Raw genomic sequence first — 14,501 nt, 5'->3', positions numbered from 1 at the left:
CACCATAATCTGATGGCAATCTCCTAACAGTGCAAAAACAGACTTGGCATTTAAAAAATGTTTCCAGCTCAAGTAGCTGCTCTCGGAGCTCATTAGAGGGCTAGCATTAAGGCAGGTACTGGAAAGAACTGCAGGAAACTGTGGTTTCAAATTTTGCAGCAGGATATTTCTGACTTTCGGCAAAACAGTGAGGATTAACTTCACAACATGCCTGATTTACAATAGCCAGTGCAGTGTAGAAATATGAACAAAGAAAGATTTCTGGATAGTACAATCCATAGTGTAAAGGCACATCTTTATCTGTACTGTGTTGCATCTGCTAATTTGGAACCGCAGACACCATAAACAAATGTAGCCAGCTGGCAAAATCTCCCTTCCTGTGGTTGAATTAATGCTTAAGCAACTTGCCTTCCCCAGTTTCAGAGATGCCAGCAGATGTCCAGGTAAGCTGGGAAAAAAAGCAACGCTAAGCATGCTTTAGCTGGTAGCTAAATGACAAGGGCAGCATCCATATGCTAGGACTATGCCTGTGTTCAGACACCCTGAGCAAAAAAAAAAAGAGTCTCTGCGGGTGCACAACACCGATCAGCCAAACTAGGGTTGGTGTTAGTTGGACTACATGCCTAATGCTGGCATTAGCAGAGCCAATTTTTGTCTACGGTAGAACTTTCTCGAATTCATCTGAGCAGTGTTTGGTGGGAGCGTGGATGAAGTACTTTGCCAAAGAGGAAAGTAAGCAGGAGGAATTCAGATCCTCTGGTGCTCTGCATTATCTGCAAAACCATTCCCACCGCAGTGACGTTGTCTGCATTCCCTTTCAGTTCAGAGCAGTCCTCTGGCTACTATGAATTTCTCGGCGTGAACAGCTGTCAGGATGTGGTTCATCTGTATAGGCTGCTGTGGTCCTCCACAGTCCTCAACATCATCGGGTTGTTTCTGGGGATTATTACGGCAGCCATTCTTGGGGCATTTAAAGACATGGTAAGGCTCACAGTCTTTTGCCTTATGTGAGGACTTCTGTGCTTGTTGATGTTATCAAATGGGTTAAAACCAAGGAAGCATAAGTGTACGAAGGAGGCATTTTAAACATGTTTCCTGTGTGATCTGGGAGTCTGGAGTCATATCTTTAGGCTAAGCTGTTGCCAGCTGCAAACAGCTAAGTAGGTCAAGCATGGTCAAATACATGAATGGAAGGGAAAAAACAGGAGCCTCTCTGAACAGATGCTGGTGATTCACTTAGTGGCATCTTTTTTTCCTTCTAATTCAGCATTGAAGAGGGGGGGCAGCACAAAGTTAGAGGATGCTAGTTTGTAGCTAGCATGTAAAACTCAAGTCCTAGGTGTGCCTGTTTAACCTTATGTAGTTCTTTTCCCAAGAATGGGGATTAACTCTGAAGCACCAGTCAGGTTTTTATTTAAACAGTTGTATTGAGGTCACATTAACCTCTTTCATTTCACTAAGGATTGACACCCTCTATCTGCTCCCTGTGCCACACCACCGTGTTGTGCTGATGTGCACCGCTGCAGTCAGAAGAGGCTGCGTGCTAGGAGGGATTCTGTAATACAGTGCCTCATCACCTAGATTTTCTGACATGTTAAAAGGGTGAAGTAGCTGTTCCTGGGATTATCACTGTCAGTGGTTATGTTTGCTAAAGCAGTGCCTAAAAACCAACCAAGTGACTCATGATTTACTAGGCACTCAGAAGAGTAGACGGCCCCAGCCCAAAGAGCTTCCAAAGTAAATGGGCAGAGGCATGGGGATGGAGGTGAAATGCAGGAGCTGAAGGGAGGTGTGACAGCAGCACAGGTCTAGATCCGTGATGTTTCTGGTGACTACTCCAGAGGAGTAGACTAAATAGAAAGACAGGTGAAAGGAAAGAAGAGTGGGATGGAGCAGGGAAGAGAAAGCAAGAGAGATGGGTGAGATGTACACTGGGGGGTCAGACTAGAGGGAAGGGGTGGCTCAGAGCTGGCAGCCAGTGAGCCAAGGACCCAGTCAGACTGCAGGCCATCCAGGCCCTGCTCCGACCACCCAGCGTCCCTTAGCAAGCATGTCCAAGCTATCTACAACATGTGTTGGGTGCTTAAAACCGTGTGACAGAGCAGGGCCATATGAATTATTGAAATTCACCTTTGTTAAGAGTTGCAAAATGTTTGCCGGAAATACTCCTCTCTCTAGCTTAAGGCAAACAAGCACACTGAGTCTTTGCATGTAAGAAATGTGCAGCTGAGCTGTCTGTTACGTGAGGGGACTCTTGCAAGGAGTTGATAACAGATTGCAGCCAGCCAGTAAAGACTTGTGGCTGCCCGACAGGAGGGAGTGGAAGCAGCTTTCCCAGCTTAATTCATCCCCTCTCTGTCAGAGGAGCAATGGCAGACGGGGAGCAGAAACAACCACAGTGGGAAACGAGGGGAAGAGCAGCTACATGAGGAGGGGAAGGCAGGCATCATCTACAGTAAGTCCTTGGTAGAGCACTGCAGCTTTCCAGTGCTGCTAAGTATTTTCCCCTGCCTAACAGATGGGTGCGAGTGCCTCCACCAAGGGCAGCTGTGGGAGCTGCTAGTGCTCCCCTGAGATGGGGAAGGGTGCAGAGAGCCAGCCTGAGCCCACCTAATCTGTCTCGAACAAACCGAGGCTTACATGGGATTTGGGCTGATGCTTCACAGCAGGGCGAGCCCCAGCCCAGCACACATCTGTGCTGCGCAGGGGCCATTGCTGCACTGCTCGTGAGGGACGCCAAGCCAAGGAGATGTTCCTGGGAGAACTGGGGTCTCCATGACCTGGTATGTTCCCTTGCTGGGAGGCAGAGCCTGGGTGAAGGTCTGGGTCCTCTGGACGGCATAAAGCTGTGCAAGGAAATCGCAGCAGCAGTGGATGTGCAGCTTCCCCCCAGGCTCGTCTGGAGTGAGTCTGTCAGGGCTCCAGCTAAAAACCTGATCTGAATAACCTGTTTAATGTCTCCTCTGCAGCGGGAGCGGAAAAAAACCCATTCACTAGCTCAAGGGAAAGATGAGTTTGTGTCAGTTACCTCAGCACAGGAGCCATGCTATGCTTGTGAAAGTGTTACTAAAGCAGCAATCCGAAATGCAAAGACCGCTCCTTGCTCCGGCCCGTGCTTTTTCAGGGTCCTTTTGAGTGACGTACCAGAGCTGGTTCGCTAATCTGTTGCTCGCCTTCATTAGGAAAGGAGTAACTCTTGGGGAAAGACGGGGGCCAAGAAAACATCAAGCAGAAGAGGGAGAGAAAGGGGCACGGGACTGAAATAAGGAAAAAAACCCCAACCTTCAAAATGTGTGGGAGAACAGTTTTCTTTCTTTCAGGATGTCACCTCCCCACAGAAATGCTCACTGGCATTTTGCAGGGAGAGCTGCAAAGCCCGCTGAAACGCCTCAGGGCATTGCTCTGAGGTTGACTTCCAGAAAACACGGGGCCAGGCTGACTAGTCAAACAAAAACCATCATGTTTATCTCTGGGGAATGCTGGCAGCCAAAACACGTTACAAAGGGGAGAGTTTGCAAAACACTGCCGTTGCCTCTAAACCCATCACATTTCCTGGACAGAAAAAAAAAGGAAGTGTTGTTTTGGCTGTTGCGGGTTTTCTTTCTTGTGACAAATTCCCTGCAGACCCTGGCACGTTCCCCGTGGTTTTGCTGCCTGCCAGAGGGCCGTGCTGGCTCAGTGGGAAATATTTCATCCTCTCCTGACCCCCAAGGTGTCAGCTCTCGGTGGCCCCTGTGTCACCTGTGGGGCCATCCTCTGTGATATGCTGGGTGCTGGGGGAGCTGCAGTGGTTACGACAGTACCCTCCTTTTCGGATCTATAGCTTGGGTATAGGATGCCGGCTAGGCAGTTACCTTAAAGTAACTTTTCATAAAAAGCAGATTAAGATATAATGTAAATAGAAGTATGTACTTGGAGTATCCAACATGGTAAGACACTGTAATTATTTCTTACAGAAGGCAGAGGTAAAGAAATGCATGGAAAACTTCACTTGCTGGTACTAAGAGTTAATCTAGAAACTCCCTTCCCTGCCCCAGTATTCATCTGATGAATTGTAGATATTTTCCTGACACACCTTGCCAAGGAATCTGCCTGCCCCGAGTTGAGGGTTGCATTAATCAGTGCTACTGATGGTCCTGGGGGGGGGTTGCTGGCTTTTTTTTTTTTTCCCAATTAGTCTCCTTCTTGGAGTCCTCAAGGGAATCTGAACAGGTTAAATGTCGTTCCCTTATCCCCTCTCCTCTTCCCTCACCCTGATCTAAAAAGGAAAACAAAATGAACCCCTAATTACCGAGCTTCATGTCTTAGCACGCGTGCAACTAAAAGTGCGGTCTGACGTTAAAAGTAGTTGTAGCTCAGAAATAAACACTTTGGCATCATGCATCACTGCATCATGCCGGCGAGCTGACCTGCCTTGCTCTGCAGCTGCGCAGCCCAGCACACAGCGAGCAGCAGCTCCCTGTCCCCAGGTGCCCGCATGGTGCTGGCAGGGCTCCCTGGCCAGTTCACAGCTCCTTATCTCTTTGACTTGGGTGGCGTTTCAGTTTAAAATGTCTCCACCTACCCTTGTATTTTATGTAGCTAATTTAACATAGTGTCATTACTGGAATACTTGATAAAAGCATCTAACCAGCTTCAATACCTGCCAGTCATTGCTGGCTCCAGGCTGAGACCAGATAGCCTGATAATAAGGTACTTTGATCAGTGGATTTGGGGTGGATGACTCCCCAGAACTGTCTTCTAGGACTGTTGTGATGTTCATCCATAGCAATTGGAGAGCATTGCTGCTACGGATGGAGAGAACGTAAGAGGACTGAGAGAGGTTCTTGGGAGAAGGACAGCAGCACCCAAAGGGACCCACACCAGAAAGTTGGTGACAGATGCAGAACAGGCACCTGTGTTTCACGTTGGGCAAAACAAGTGTTTCTTGCCGTGTTTACGTCCATAGCCAGAAGGATCTGATGGCGCCAGGGCCCCCCTCCTCCAAGGAAGGGCACGCTCTGGGTGCGGACTCAGCCCTGGCTGGGGTGAGCTATGTCGCTGGCCCCAAACCTTTGGGTCTGAGGCAAGCTCATTAGCTGCTTCTCGCTTCTCCTGTCTGAAAGGCAGTGTCTCTCCATTTGTCCCCACCATACCCACCCAGACAGGGTGGGTAGAAAGGAGGTGTATTGAGGAGGTTGCCTTGAAGATGAGAGACTTGCCTTTTCCCATGAAACTCTCTGCTTTTGACCCCTGCCTTTGCGCCAGCTCCTGGGGTGCTAAGGTTCTGCAGAAAGCTAAGGCTTAGATTGTCAGGTAAAATCATGTGCTACATCAGTGACCTAGATGATGTTTTCCATGTACAAACACAATATACCTCTTTCTCAATCACAGAGACGCCTCACACTATCTCCAGAGGATGCAGTGGTTTCTGTCTCTCACTGATAAATCTGAAAGGAAATGCCAAAAAAAAAAAAAAAAAAAAAATCCTGGCTGCTGCTTTCAGCATTTGTCTGGCAACCACCATATTTTATTATTTCAGTAAAAAGAAAGTTCCATGCTCTCATGTAGAGGAATCTGCTAATAAAAACAAAGAGAAAAGAAACCACTGGATTTGTCTCGCTTTGCAAAGCAGAGGGACATGAAAATCTTTCACAGAGCTCTACTGTCCTTCATAAATGGTTATATAGCACAGGGTTTTAGGGTTTAACGCAAGCCCCCTTTCACATTTAGCTTTTGGGGTTTTTTTTCTCCCCCAGTTGTATTAGCTGATTTAACATGAGCTGTTAGTTCTTCCTGCAAACCTCATCTCACATTGCAGTTAAGGGACATGCCAATAAAGCCATGGGATACGATGAAGGATTTTATACAGTAGGAATGAGATATGCACATGGGAGGTGGTATTGGGCAGCCAGCAGCAAACTCCATTTCACAAGTGAGAGGGAGCTGTGAAAGAAGAGCAAGCGGTCTGGAAAGGGAGATCTTTGTAGATCTGTGTTGGAAAGCAGAGAGAAAAGACATGAGGGCATCAGGTAGCTGCTATTGGAAAGAGTCTGCAGCAAATTGTGAAGGACTGGGTGTTTCGTGCTGGAGTGAATTAAGAAGAGGCGGTCAAAGCTGTATGCTGTGCTTTTCAGGGTGTCTCGGGTCTGGAGTCCCGCCAGTGCTTCTGTAACTGGTGCTAGGGAAGCAGCAGCAGTCTTTTTCCATGGGAAGAAGATTAAAACAGCTGTGTAATTCTGGTCAGAAAATTCACTCCAGATACACCCTCCTCTCATTCTGTCTGCTCCTTGTTTTTTTGTAGTACCAGTATTGTGTTGGAAAATAGAAAGTTGTTAAATTGCCTAGTTGCTTGTGTTAGGACCAGTTCCTGCTCCAGCCCCCTCTGCACTGTGCTGACATATTGTTGTCTTCTGTGCTCAACAGGTACCTCTGTCCCAAATTGCTTTCAGTGCTGCACCTCCTCAGATCCTGTACAATCCTGCCCAGCAGATCCTGACATATGCTGGGTTCTGTCCTTCTGCAGCAACTATTTCTACATATCCATCCTACCCGTTACCTCTTCAGGTACAGTACAAAATGGCACTTTCCTTACTCCATCAGAAAAGCATAAGCTGCTGCTCAGTACAACTCTGCAGTGGTAGATCTTTGCTCCTGGGGGTTTGAAACAAGGCAAGGAAGGTGGATCCCAACTCACAGACTTGTCTCTGGGATGACTTAATGTGGGCCTAGCTCTCAGGTCTGTTCTCAGATCTCAGGCTTTCTCTGGTTGTCCTTTGGACTCTGTCTGCTGACCAGGAATCCCAATGTGGGATTAGAGCTGCACTACAGTAGCCATGAAGGTGAACGCAGCCCCCATGCTGGGCAAGATAAAGCAGCAACAGAGGCACTGGGGAAGCCAAAGGAAGCATCTGATACACACAGGATTTGGCAGAAAAGTTTACACACCTTAGCCCACCTTACTCTTCATATGGAGATGAGTAGATTAGGACCCATCAGATGGAAAGGAGACAAGAAGGGGGAGGAAATAAGAGGTCTGTGAAACTAAGTGATATGGAAAGGATTGTGGGTGGATATTAGTGACAACTTCTAATCACACAAAGTTTTGGTTGCCCCAGTAAAGCTATTAAGTGGCAAGATAAGCCAGAAATAGGAAGTATTTTTACATACCAGAGAAGATTCAAATGCCACAGGATGTTGTGGAAGAATATAAATGAGGGGTTATGAACATCAGCTGCTGTTAAATACAGGGATTCAGGTGTCACTTGCAGCCCAGCAAGTCCCCAGATGGCTGCCTGCCACAAAAGCCAACCAGGGCTCATCAGTAGATGGAGCCCTTATTCTTTTAGCTTCCTATAAACATCTGCTACACGCCACCACTGGGAGACAGGTACAGAGCTGCTAGGGCAGTTGGCGGAGGCTGGCAAGCCTTGCTGACCAGAGGCAGCTGGCCTGAAGGCAGGAGGGAAAGCTGCCAGAGGTGCAGCTTCCTCCCCTTGCGGGAGGGGATACAGCATGAGCCGAGTCAACTCTGCTTCACCTCCTTCAGAAGGATGAGGTGTAAGTCGTGCTCCAAGCCTGGGCTGCGTCCGTCAGAGCTGGCCTGGAAAATGCAGGGAGCGGTGCTGAGGATGGTGTATGGGTTTTTTTTCTTTGCCCCAGGGTGAAGTAAAGAACAGAGGGGTGAGCTGGTAAATAACTGAATGTACTGACACCCTGGAACAATCATAGGAGTTTTTAGTTTTTTTAAAGCACAGTAAGTCTGTTTTGTTCCATCCAGTGGCTTGTTATGCTTTGGCTGTGTAGTGCTAGACCAGTGGGTACCACAAGTTTTGCAATACTGAAATTAATTGAAACGGAACTTAATTGCAAACGCTGCATGTTTAGCATGAACTAGCTGTGGACCAGCTCCCCACAGCCTCCTGGGCTACCCCTGTTTTCAGGGCCAATAAGCTACCAGGCACAAGTACTTGGACATGATGATCATCCACACCAGTGAATTGTGAGCATGCTCCTGATATGGGTTTGGCCCAGACCACCTCACAGTCTCCCAACAATGCTCAGGAAGGGGTCAGAAGATGGCAAGGGCAATGGACCATTCCTGGTAGGTAGTGTGCATACAGACAGTTGCGCTGGTTTGGTGGTAAGAGTTCAGCTGTAAGGGTGTGATATTTGCTGTGCCAGTTGGCTTCACAGCCAGAGAACAGTCCTTGGCACGTCTTATTAACATAAATGGGGCCTGGCACTTTTGGAGACCACGAGCTGAGAGGAGAAAAATGAGCATCTCTTTTTGTTTGCTTTTAGCTGAAAAGCTGTGCTGTTCTGCAGAGTTCAGTTAGCACGTAGCCAAGAGTAGAGAGGGAAGGGGATAAAAACAGATGAAAGCAAGCAATTAAGCTGAAAAGATGCATGTAAGTAGTTATGAGGATCAATTTCAACTGTTCAGTCCTGTGTCCACTGAGGAACAGAAATATGTCATATTTACCCCAAATTCTTAACTGCATTCCAAAAGAAACACAGTTCTTTTCCTAGATTTCTACTTTTTCTAAGAAATGTGTTCATTTGTCTTCTCTTCCCTTCATAACATTCAGAGGCAGACACCACCAGCTGTCCCCAAGCCAGGAGAGGTTAGCAAGAAGCAGTAGGCTCCAAAGGGGAAAGTGCTTAATCCTTTTTGGGGCGGGGAGGGGGAAGCAAGCCACCTTCCTGCATATATGAGCTCATTATGTTGTAGTTTGGAGAGAATTAATTTCTGCATCAGTATATGAGTTAAAAAAATCATAATAAACTTACTTGAAGCTACAAATGGTGAATGTTAGAAGCAGGCCCAATTAGGAACAGCCAGAAGCTTAACTGTCATCCGCTTCCATGACTTGAGAGCTATGGGCTGAATCCATGGGGCTGGGGGTCTTCATGACCCATCTAAGTGCTCAAAGCAGTGCCCAGCTGCTGGATTGATGCCTTCACAAGCCCTGTTCAGCTGGTCCTAGTCCTTAAGGCAACTACAGGCCCTGGGGCTGGGATTCGTCTGGCTAAATGCAGGGTCTGTGGGCATGTAGGGATCTGGTGCTGCCTGATAATGAGATCAGGGGCCACCTGGCCCCTGCTGCCACTCCGGGAGGGTCCAGGTCCTGTAGTCCATGTCACATCTGTGTGGATGTCTGGGATATCCCATGGCATCCCAAAAGGGCTGGACAACTGAATTGAGCTCTAGCTGTCCATAGTGTAGGAGACCCTGCCTGAGCTGGTCTACCCTTTAGAGTCCACAGGGAGACCCACACATGGATTATCTCAGGCTAAAGATGTATGATGTGAGTGCTACAAATGCACCCTAAAGGCCTTTCCACTGACTAGGGGTGGGATTCAGTTGCTACATGTCACTGTGCCATATGCTTAGATATCTATGTTCTTGAGCCTTCAACTGAGACGTCAAAATCTGAGGCTGAACCCTGTATCCTAGGGGTGTAGTTCATTTGCCTAAAGATATGGCATCTAAGATGGCCTAATGTCCACAAGACAGGGCTGGCTGATCTGGGCCAAGGTCTACATGAGACTCGCACATATTTCTGGAGCAGCTGGCAGAGGGTGCCCTTGGGCATCTCAAAAGGCATAATGTTTTTGCTTTCACGTAGACCAAGATCCATGTAAGGGCCCCAAGATGCACTTCTCGTCTCAGCATTCCCTTTGGCTCACCGAAGCTTTGGCTAAACACTGTTCCCCTGCATTTCACATTGCCCTATCATTGTCACACAGGTGGTGGTTCAGTACAACAAAAGGAGCAAGACCTTCTTCAGCTAAGAGTTGGGGGGAAAAAAGTGAATTGATGCCAGTTAATGAAGTTAAGCAGTTAGCAATCAATTACCAACTAATAACTCTAGTTTGAACCCTCACCTCAACCAGAGGAAATCTGCAGCCATAATTCCTCCTCCTGGGAACACATCCCACCTGGGGTTAGTCTGGCATCCAACACACCCAGCCTAAGTGCTGCCCCCACTTGCAGGGACTGAAGCTCCATTAGCTCAAAGGAGCTGTGGCTCCCGCCATTGAGCAGATTCATTCCTAGTCCTCTTTTGGATCCAGTATCTCACTGAATAACTGCTTGCTGGAGGGACAAAGTCTTTATAAAAAAACCACAGCCTGAGCTGGTGATAAACGCTCTTCGGTTCCTCATGCTTCCTTGTCCACAAGCAGAAATCAGCCAAATGCAAAAAAAGAAAGGGTGATAACAGGAACGCATTTTGACAAGGATGTAACTGACATTTCTTTTGTTTACTGTGGCATGTGCTAACAAAATCATTCGTCCTTTACTGGTCCAGTTCAGTCACAACTAGTCTTGGTAACAGGCCTGCCAATTGGTCAGGTAAATGATTAGCTGTGCAGGGACTGGTGGTGAGGACAGCACTAAGGGTTGTGCCAGTCCTTCCTGCCAGAGGAGAGCTCATTACAGAAGCAATTCCAGGCAGACAGATGGAAACAGTCGCTGCAGTTTGAGGGGGGAGGGAAGCAACAACTCCAAAATAAATAAAAAAAACCCCAAACCACCCAAAACCCCAACAACTACGTTTGGAGCTGATCTCGCTAGCAGGTCCATCAGTATACCTGCACTGGCTCCTGGAGAGTTAAAGGGCATAATCAACCTTCCTGTCAGGACATCCCCATTCTCACTCACTCATTCCCCCTGGGGTACAAATGCAGGACAGCATTCTCCTCGCCATGGGCGTTTGACCCAGCCCCTGCTGATCCAGAGCCCCACGGAGAAGCCAGGCACCGTGGCGTGGGGGTCTGGGCAGCTCTGAGCTGGCGCTGTCCAAGTGCCAGCCCTGGTACGGGCCTTCTAGATGGTGACTATTAATTTTTTTAGCAGCAAGGAGCAGCATTTACTTGCCCAGATTTTTCATTTCCCCTTGAAAAAGATCCATGATTACTATTTTTTGTCTTGTTTTGTTTTTTAAATTCCAGGCACTTTAGGCCTGAACCTGAGGGGAGCTGAGCACAACTCTTCTGATGAGGCCCATGCACTTGCCTGTGTTGGCATATGAGGGGAGGACTGAAAACCTGACCCTCTTGAAATCAATGGCAAAATTTGGTTTAAAATAGTGGCAGGATTTTATCAAGAACATTAGTCCCTACATGCATTCTTTTGTTTTAACAAACTCTGCTTGTTCCTGAACATGGGCTGGTTCCTAAGCTCTATTTTTCATGCCTCTTTCAGCCAAAGCCCCATTACAGCTGAGACAGCCACACTGAAAGACCTACAGGGAGAAACATGCCTACCTGTAAAATATTGTCTTAAGAGGAGTCTGCATTTGACGCAGGAGTAAGACCTTGCATTTATGCAAGTATTATAACTGAGATTAATTACATCTGAGACAATTTAAATTTCACAGGGATGCCTGGAAACGAGCAGCTACACGTAACCTAATCAGCCAGTCAGGTGCAGTGCCTCACCCAGGAAGCCAGCGCATCTTTTCCTGCAGAAATTCCTGTTCTGCTCTATTGCTTAGCTGTATGCGCAATGTCTATTAAAAATGACTTGGGTTACAGATGGAATCTGTCTTGTTTCACTAGACACCATCATTTCTATACTTAAGCAGGTGCTTTAAAACTAAAGTGAGTGTTGTGCTGCAATGCCTGAGAAATTTAATCATGGGGCTTATTATATAACACTTACATGGCAAACAATACAGAGCTGCAAATGGGTTGTAATCCTTTACTGAAGAAGTATTTTTCTTTGTCTGTATACAGCCTGCCAGCAATTTTCCAGGAACATCATCTACTGACATTTCTTTATCAGAAGAAACTCAGCCTCCATCTCAGTCCAGCTCCAGCTATGGTCTTCCTCCCAATGCTCCAGCCCTCTATACACCAACTTACTTCTTGCCTGGAGAAAAGCCTCCACCGTATGCACCATAGAACAAAGAATTTCTTTTAGGTAGCTGGTAGGCTTTTATTTTGTTTTTAAGAAACCTGTGGAAACCATGCCGTGCAGGCACTAGACAAGGAACCCACTGCAGAGTGTGCTATGGCCACTCTGCTTTTACTTGCATCTCACTGTGAGCAGAGCAGAACCCTGGAAACGTAAGGGCAGGCACATCACTAGCGGGGTGACCAGTCACCACCAGTTTGCCTGCTGTCAAATGAAGTGTTGCTTTCTGGCTACCATAAGCATGAGTTTTTTCCTTCTCCATCTACTGAAGAATGATTTTTCTTCAAGAGGAGAAATGAAGAAAGCACCCTGGGTATATGTTCTGCTCTCATAAACCAATATAGAGGGGGTTTAGCCTGTGTTGTCTGAGTGGGTAGTCTGGAGCTCTCTGAGTCAATCATTTTGGGTAGGAAGAGACCAGGTGTTTGTTTGCTTGTAGTATTTATTTAATAACCCTTTTTGGTGAAAGTGTTGTACCGATAAAAAAAGTGTGGCAGTTATTTTACAATAAAATTAACTGTGTATATTTATACTGTACCTAAGGCTGTGTGTATGTGTAAGGACAGGAAAACAAAAAAACAAATGAAAAAGTTCCCTCTTTCAGGTTTCAAGCAGAAAGATTAATTTTATTGGGACTATTTTATCCGAACTTTGTGCCAGTCTAGTCTGCATAATAAAATGTCATGTCAGTGTGCTAAAGATGTAATTTCCAGACAGGCATTTAAGCTTCACTTTAGTGTTCAGATTAATTCCTTCCTAGTCAAAAGAGGACCACAACCAAAACCACTCTGTGTTAAACCCATTATTTATTTTTAAACTGATCAAGACCTGATCCAGGCATTTTACGACAACTGAAACAGAATGGATGGTCAGAATACCTTCTTTTTTTTTATTTTCTCCTGTTGTATAGAGACAAAAGTATGTTGACAAGGCTAAGCAGTGATACCTGTAACAGTGCCAACGACAGGAACAAAGTCTTGTCCCTGTCGTGTGCACCCTGCCCCCTCACTGTGCATCACATTAGCTGGGATCCCTCTTAGCACGTGGCTGCTGTATTTCAGGGCAGGAGTGGCTATGCCAGCATGAAAACCCATCTGACTGCCTCATCCTTTCTCTGTGTTTTCCTCCTGCAGGAAGGGTGGTGGTGCTTCTTGCTCTATAGGTCTTACAGTCTAGACAGCAATGAAGCTATAGAAATTTCCTGAAAGGCCAAAGAGCAAAGCATGGAAAGGAAGGTATTTCTCATTAACATTTTAAGCAGCTGCTTCATATTATGAAACTATAAAAAAAACCCCTATATAAACAAAACCAGCCTACTTGACAGTTTCCTCTGAAAGGAAGTGACACCATCAGACCAGCCGAAAATAGAACAAAGAATGATCAGCCTTTTACATAATATTTTCCACCTTTCAAGAAATTTGTTAATTTATGTGTTGTACCTCTATGTATAAAAACCAGATTCAGTACTAATACACATAAGATCAGAGGTTAATTTATATGGACAATAAAAAACATGTTTTGTTCAATTAAGCAGGGTTTTCTGAGATGCAAAGTTTTAGGCCAGCAATGTTAACATCAGTGATGAGGTGCCTTACGTCTATTGTTGACAAGGTGAGTTACATGAACCTGGTTAAGAGAAGCAGAAGACAGAGAGGAGACCATGATTTTTCCTTTAGACATGAATTTGGCGCATCCAAAATGCTTCGTTCTTGTGCAGATGCATGCTGTGAAGAGCACAATAACCCTGATCGTGAAATGAGTGGAACTACAAATTTACTTCTTTTTACTCACTATGAATACTACCGGGGGACCACCAGGGTTCATTTTGGGGATTCAAAGCCCAGAACAGACTTGCTCCCTTTGAGTTGAGCACCTAGACTGATAATAGAACAAAAATTAAATCAATATTTCTCTTGGGTCAAAGCACAGTGACTGAGGAGGAATGAAAGAATGCTTATCACTTTTTTCCTCTTTTCAATGGTATATAGAAGCAGCTGCCTCTTCCTTCAGCGTGGTACTGCTGTAGGGTATTAAAAACAATCCAGTTTGACACAAGACCCCTGCTTTCTGTAATTCTCCAGACTTACAAACTCTGGCTTTCTCTTCTAAACCACTTTTTTTGTTTGGGGGTGTTGTGGTCTATGCAAAATATCTCTGCATACATGCACACATATGCACAGTCTTGGAGAAGTTTTTGCTCTGAATTACATTGCTTTAGAAAATGGAATTAGTCTTTTTTCACATAATATTAAGCTGAAATTGCAGCGTACCCCAGTGTACCACAGGGTTCACATTTCCAGGATCCAAAATAATTCTGGCCTCATAAATAGTACCACTTACATTAACACAAAGGTCAGACATGTTTGTGACTCATTTATGCCATATGGTAGTTTTTTGGGAAGTACCACAGAAATTATACAAAAATGCCAGACATAAGACTATTTTGCTAACATGCTTCCTTTGAAAAGAACAAAGTAAAACAGGGTTTGTTTCATCTACTTGATTTAAAAATTAGTAGGTATCTTCCAAATTTGTACTGTTTTCATTAGAGCTACTCCAAGTTAAAAAGATGGGAGATGTATTTCGGTAAAGGACT

General features: G+C 45.9%; 1 protein-coding gene across 1 annotated transcript in view; it reads left to right on the top strand.

Moving 5' to 3' along the window:
• The window catches only part of TMEM255B (transmembrane protein 255B), a 79,377-nt gene extending 67,485 nt beyond the window's left edge, over positions 1 to 11,892 (top strand). The window contains exons 7-9 of the mRNA XM_075710477.1: positions 822 to 981; positions 6,406 to 6,546; positions 11,725 to 11,892. Of these exons, the coding sequence (XP_075566592.1) occupies positions 822 to 981; positions 6,406 to 6,546; positions 11,725 to 11,892 (469 nt within the window). The remainder of the gene's footprint in view (positions 1 to 821; positions 982 to 6,405; positions 6,547 to 11,724) is intronic.
• The last annotated feature ends 2,609 nt before the right edge of the window (positions 11,893 to 14,501 follow it).

The sequence above is a fragment of the Pelecanus crispus genome, chromosome 1 (genome assembly GCF_030463565.1).
Source record: "Pelecanus crispus isolate bPelCri1 chromosome 1, bPelCri1.pri, whole genome shotgun sequence".
Classification (NCBI taxonomy): Eukaryota; Metazoa; Chordata; class Aves; order Pelecaniformes; family Pelecanidae; genus Pelecanus; species Pelecanus crispus.
The sequence above is the reverse complement of the archived record's forward strand: the minus strand, read 5'-3'. Positions and strand labels throughout refer to the sequence as shown.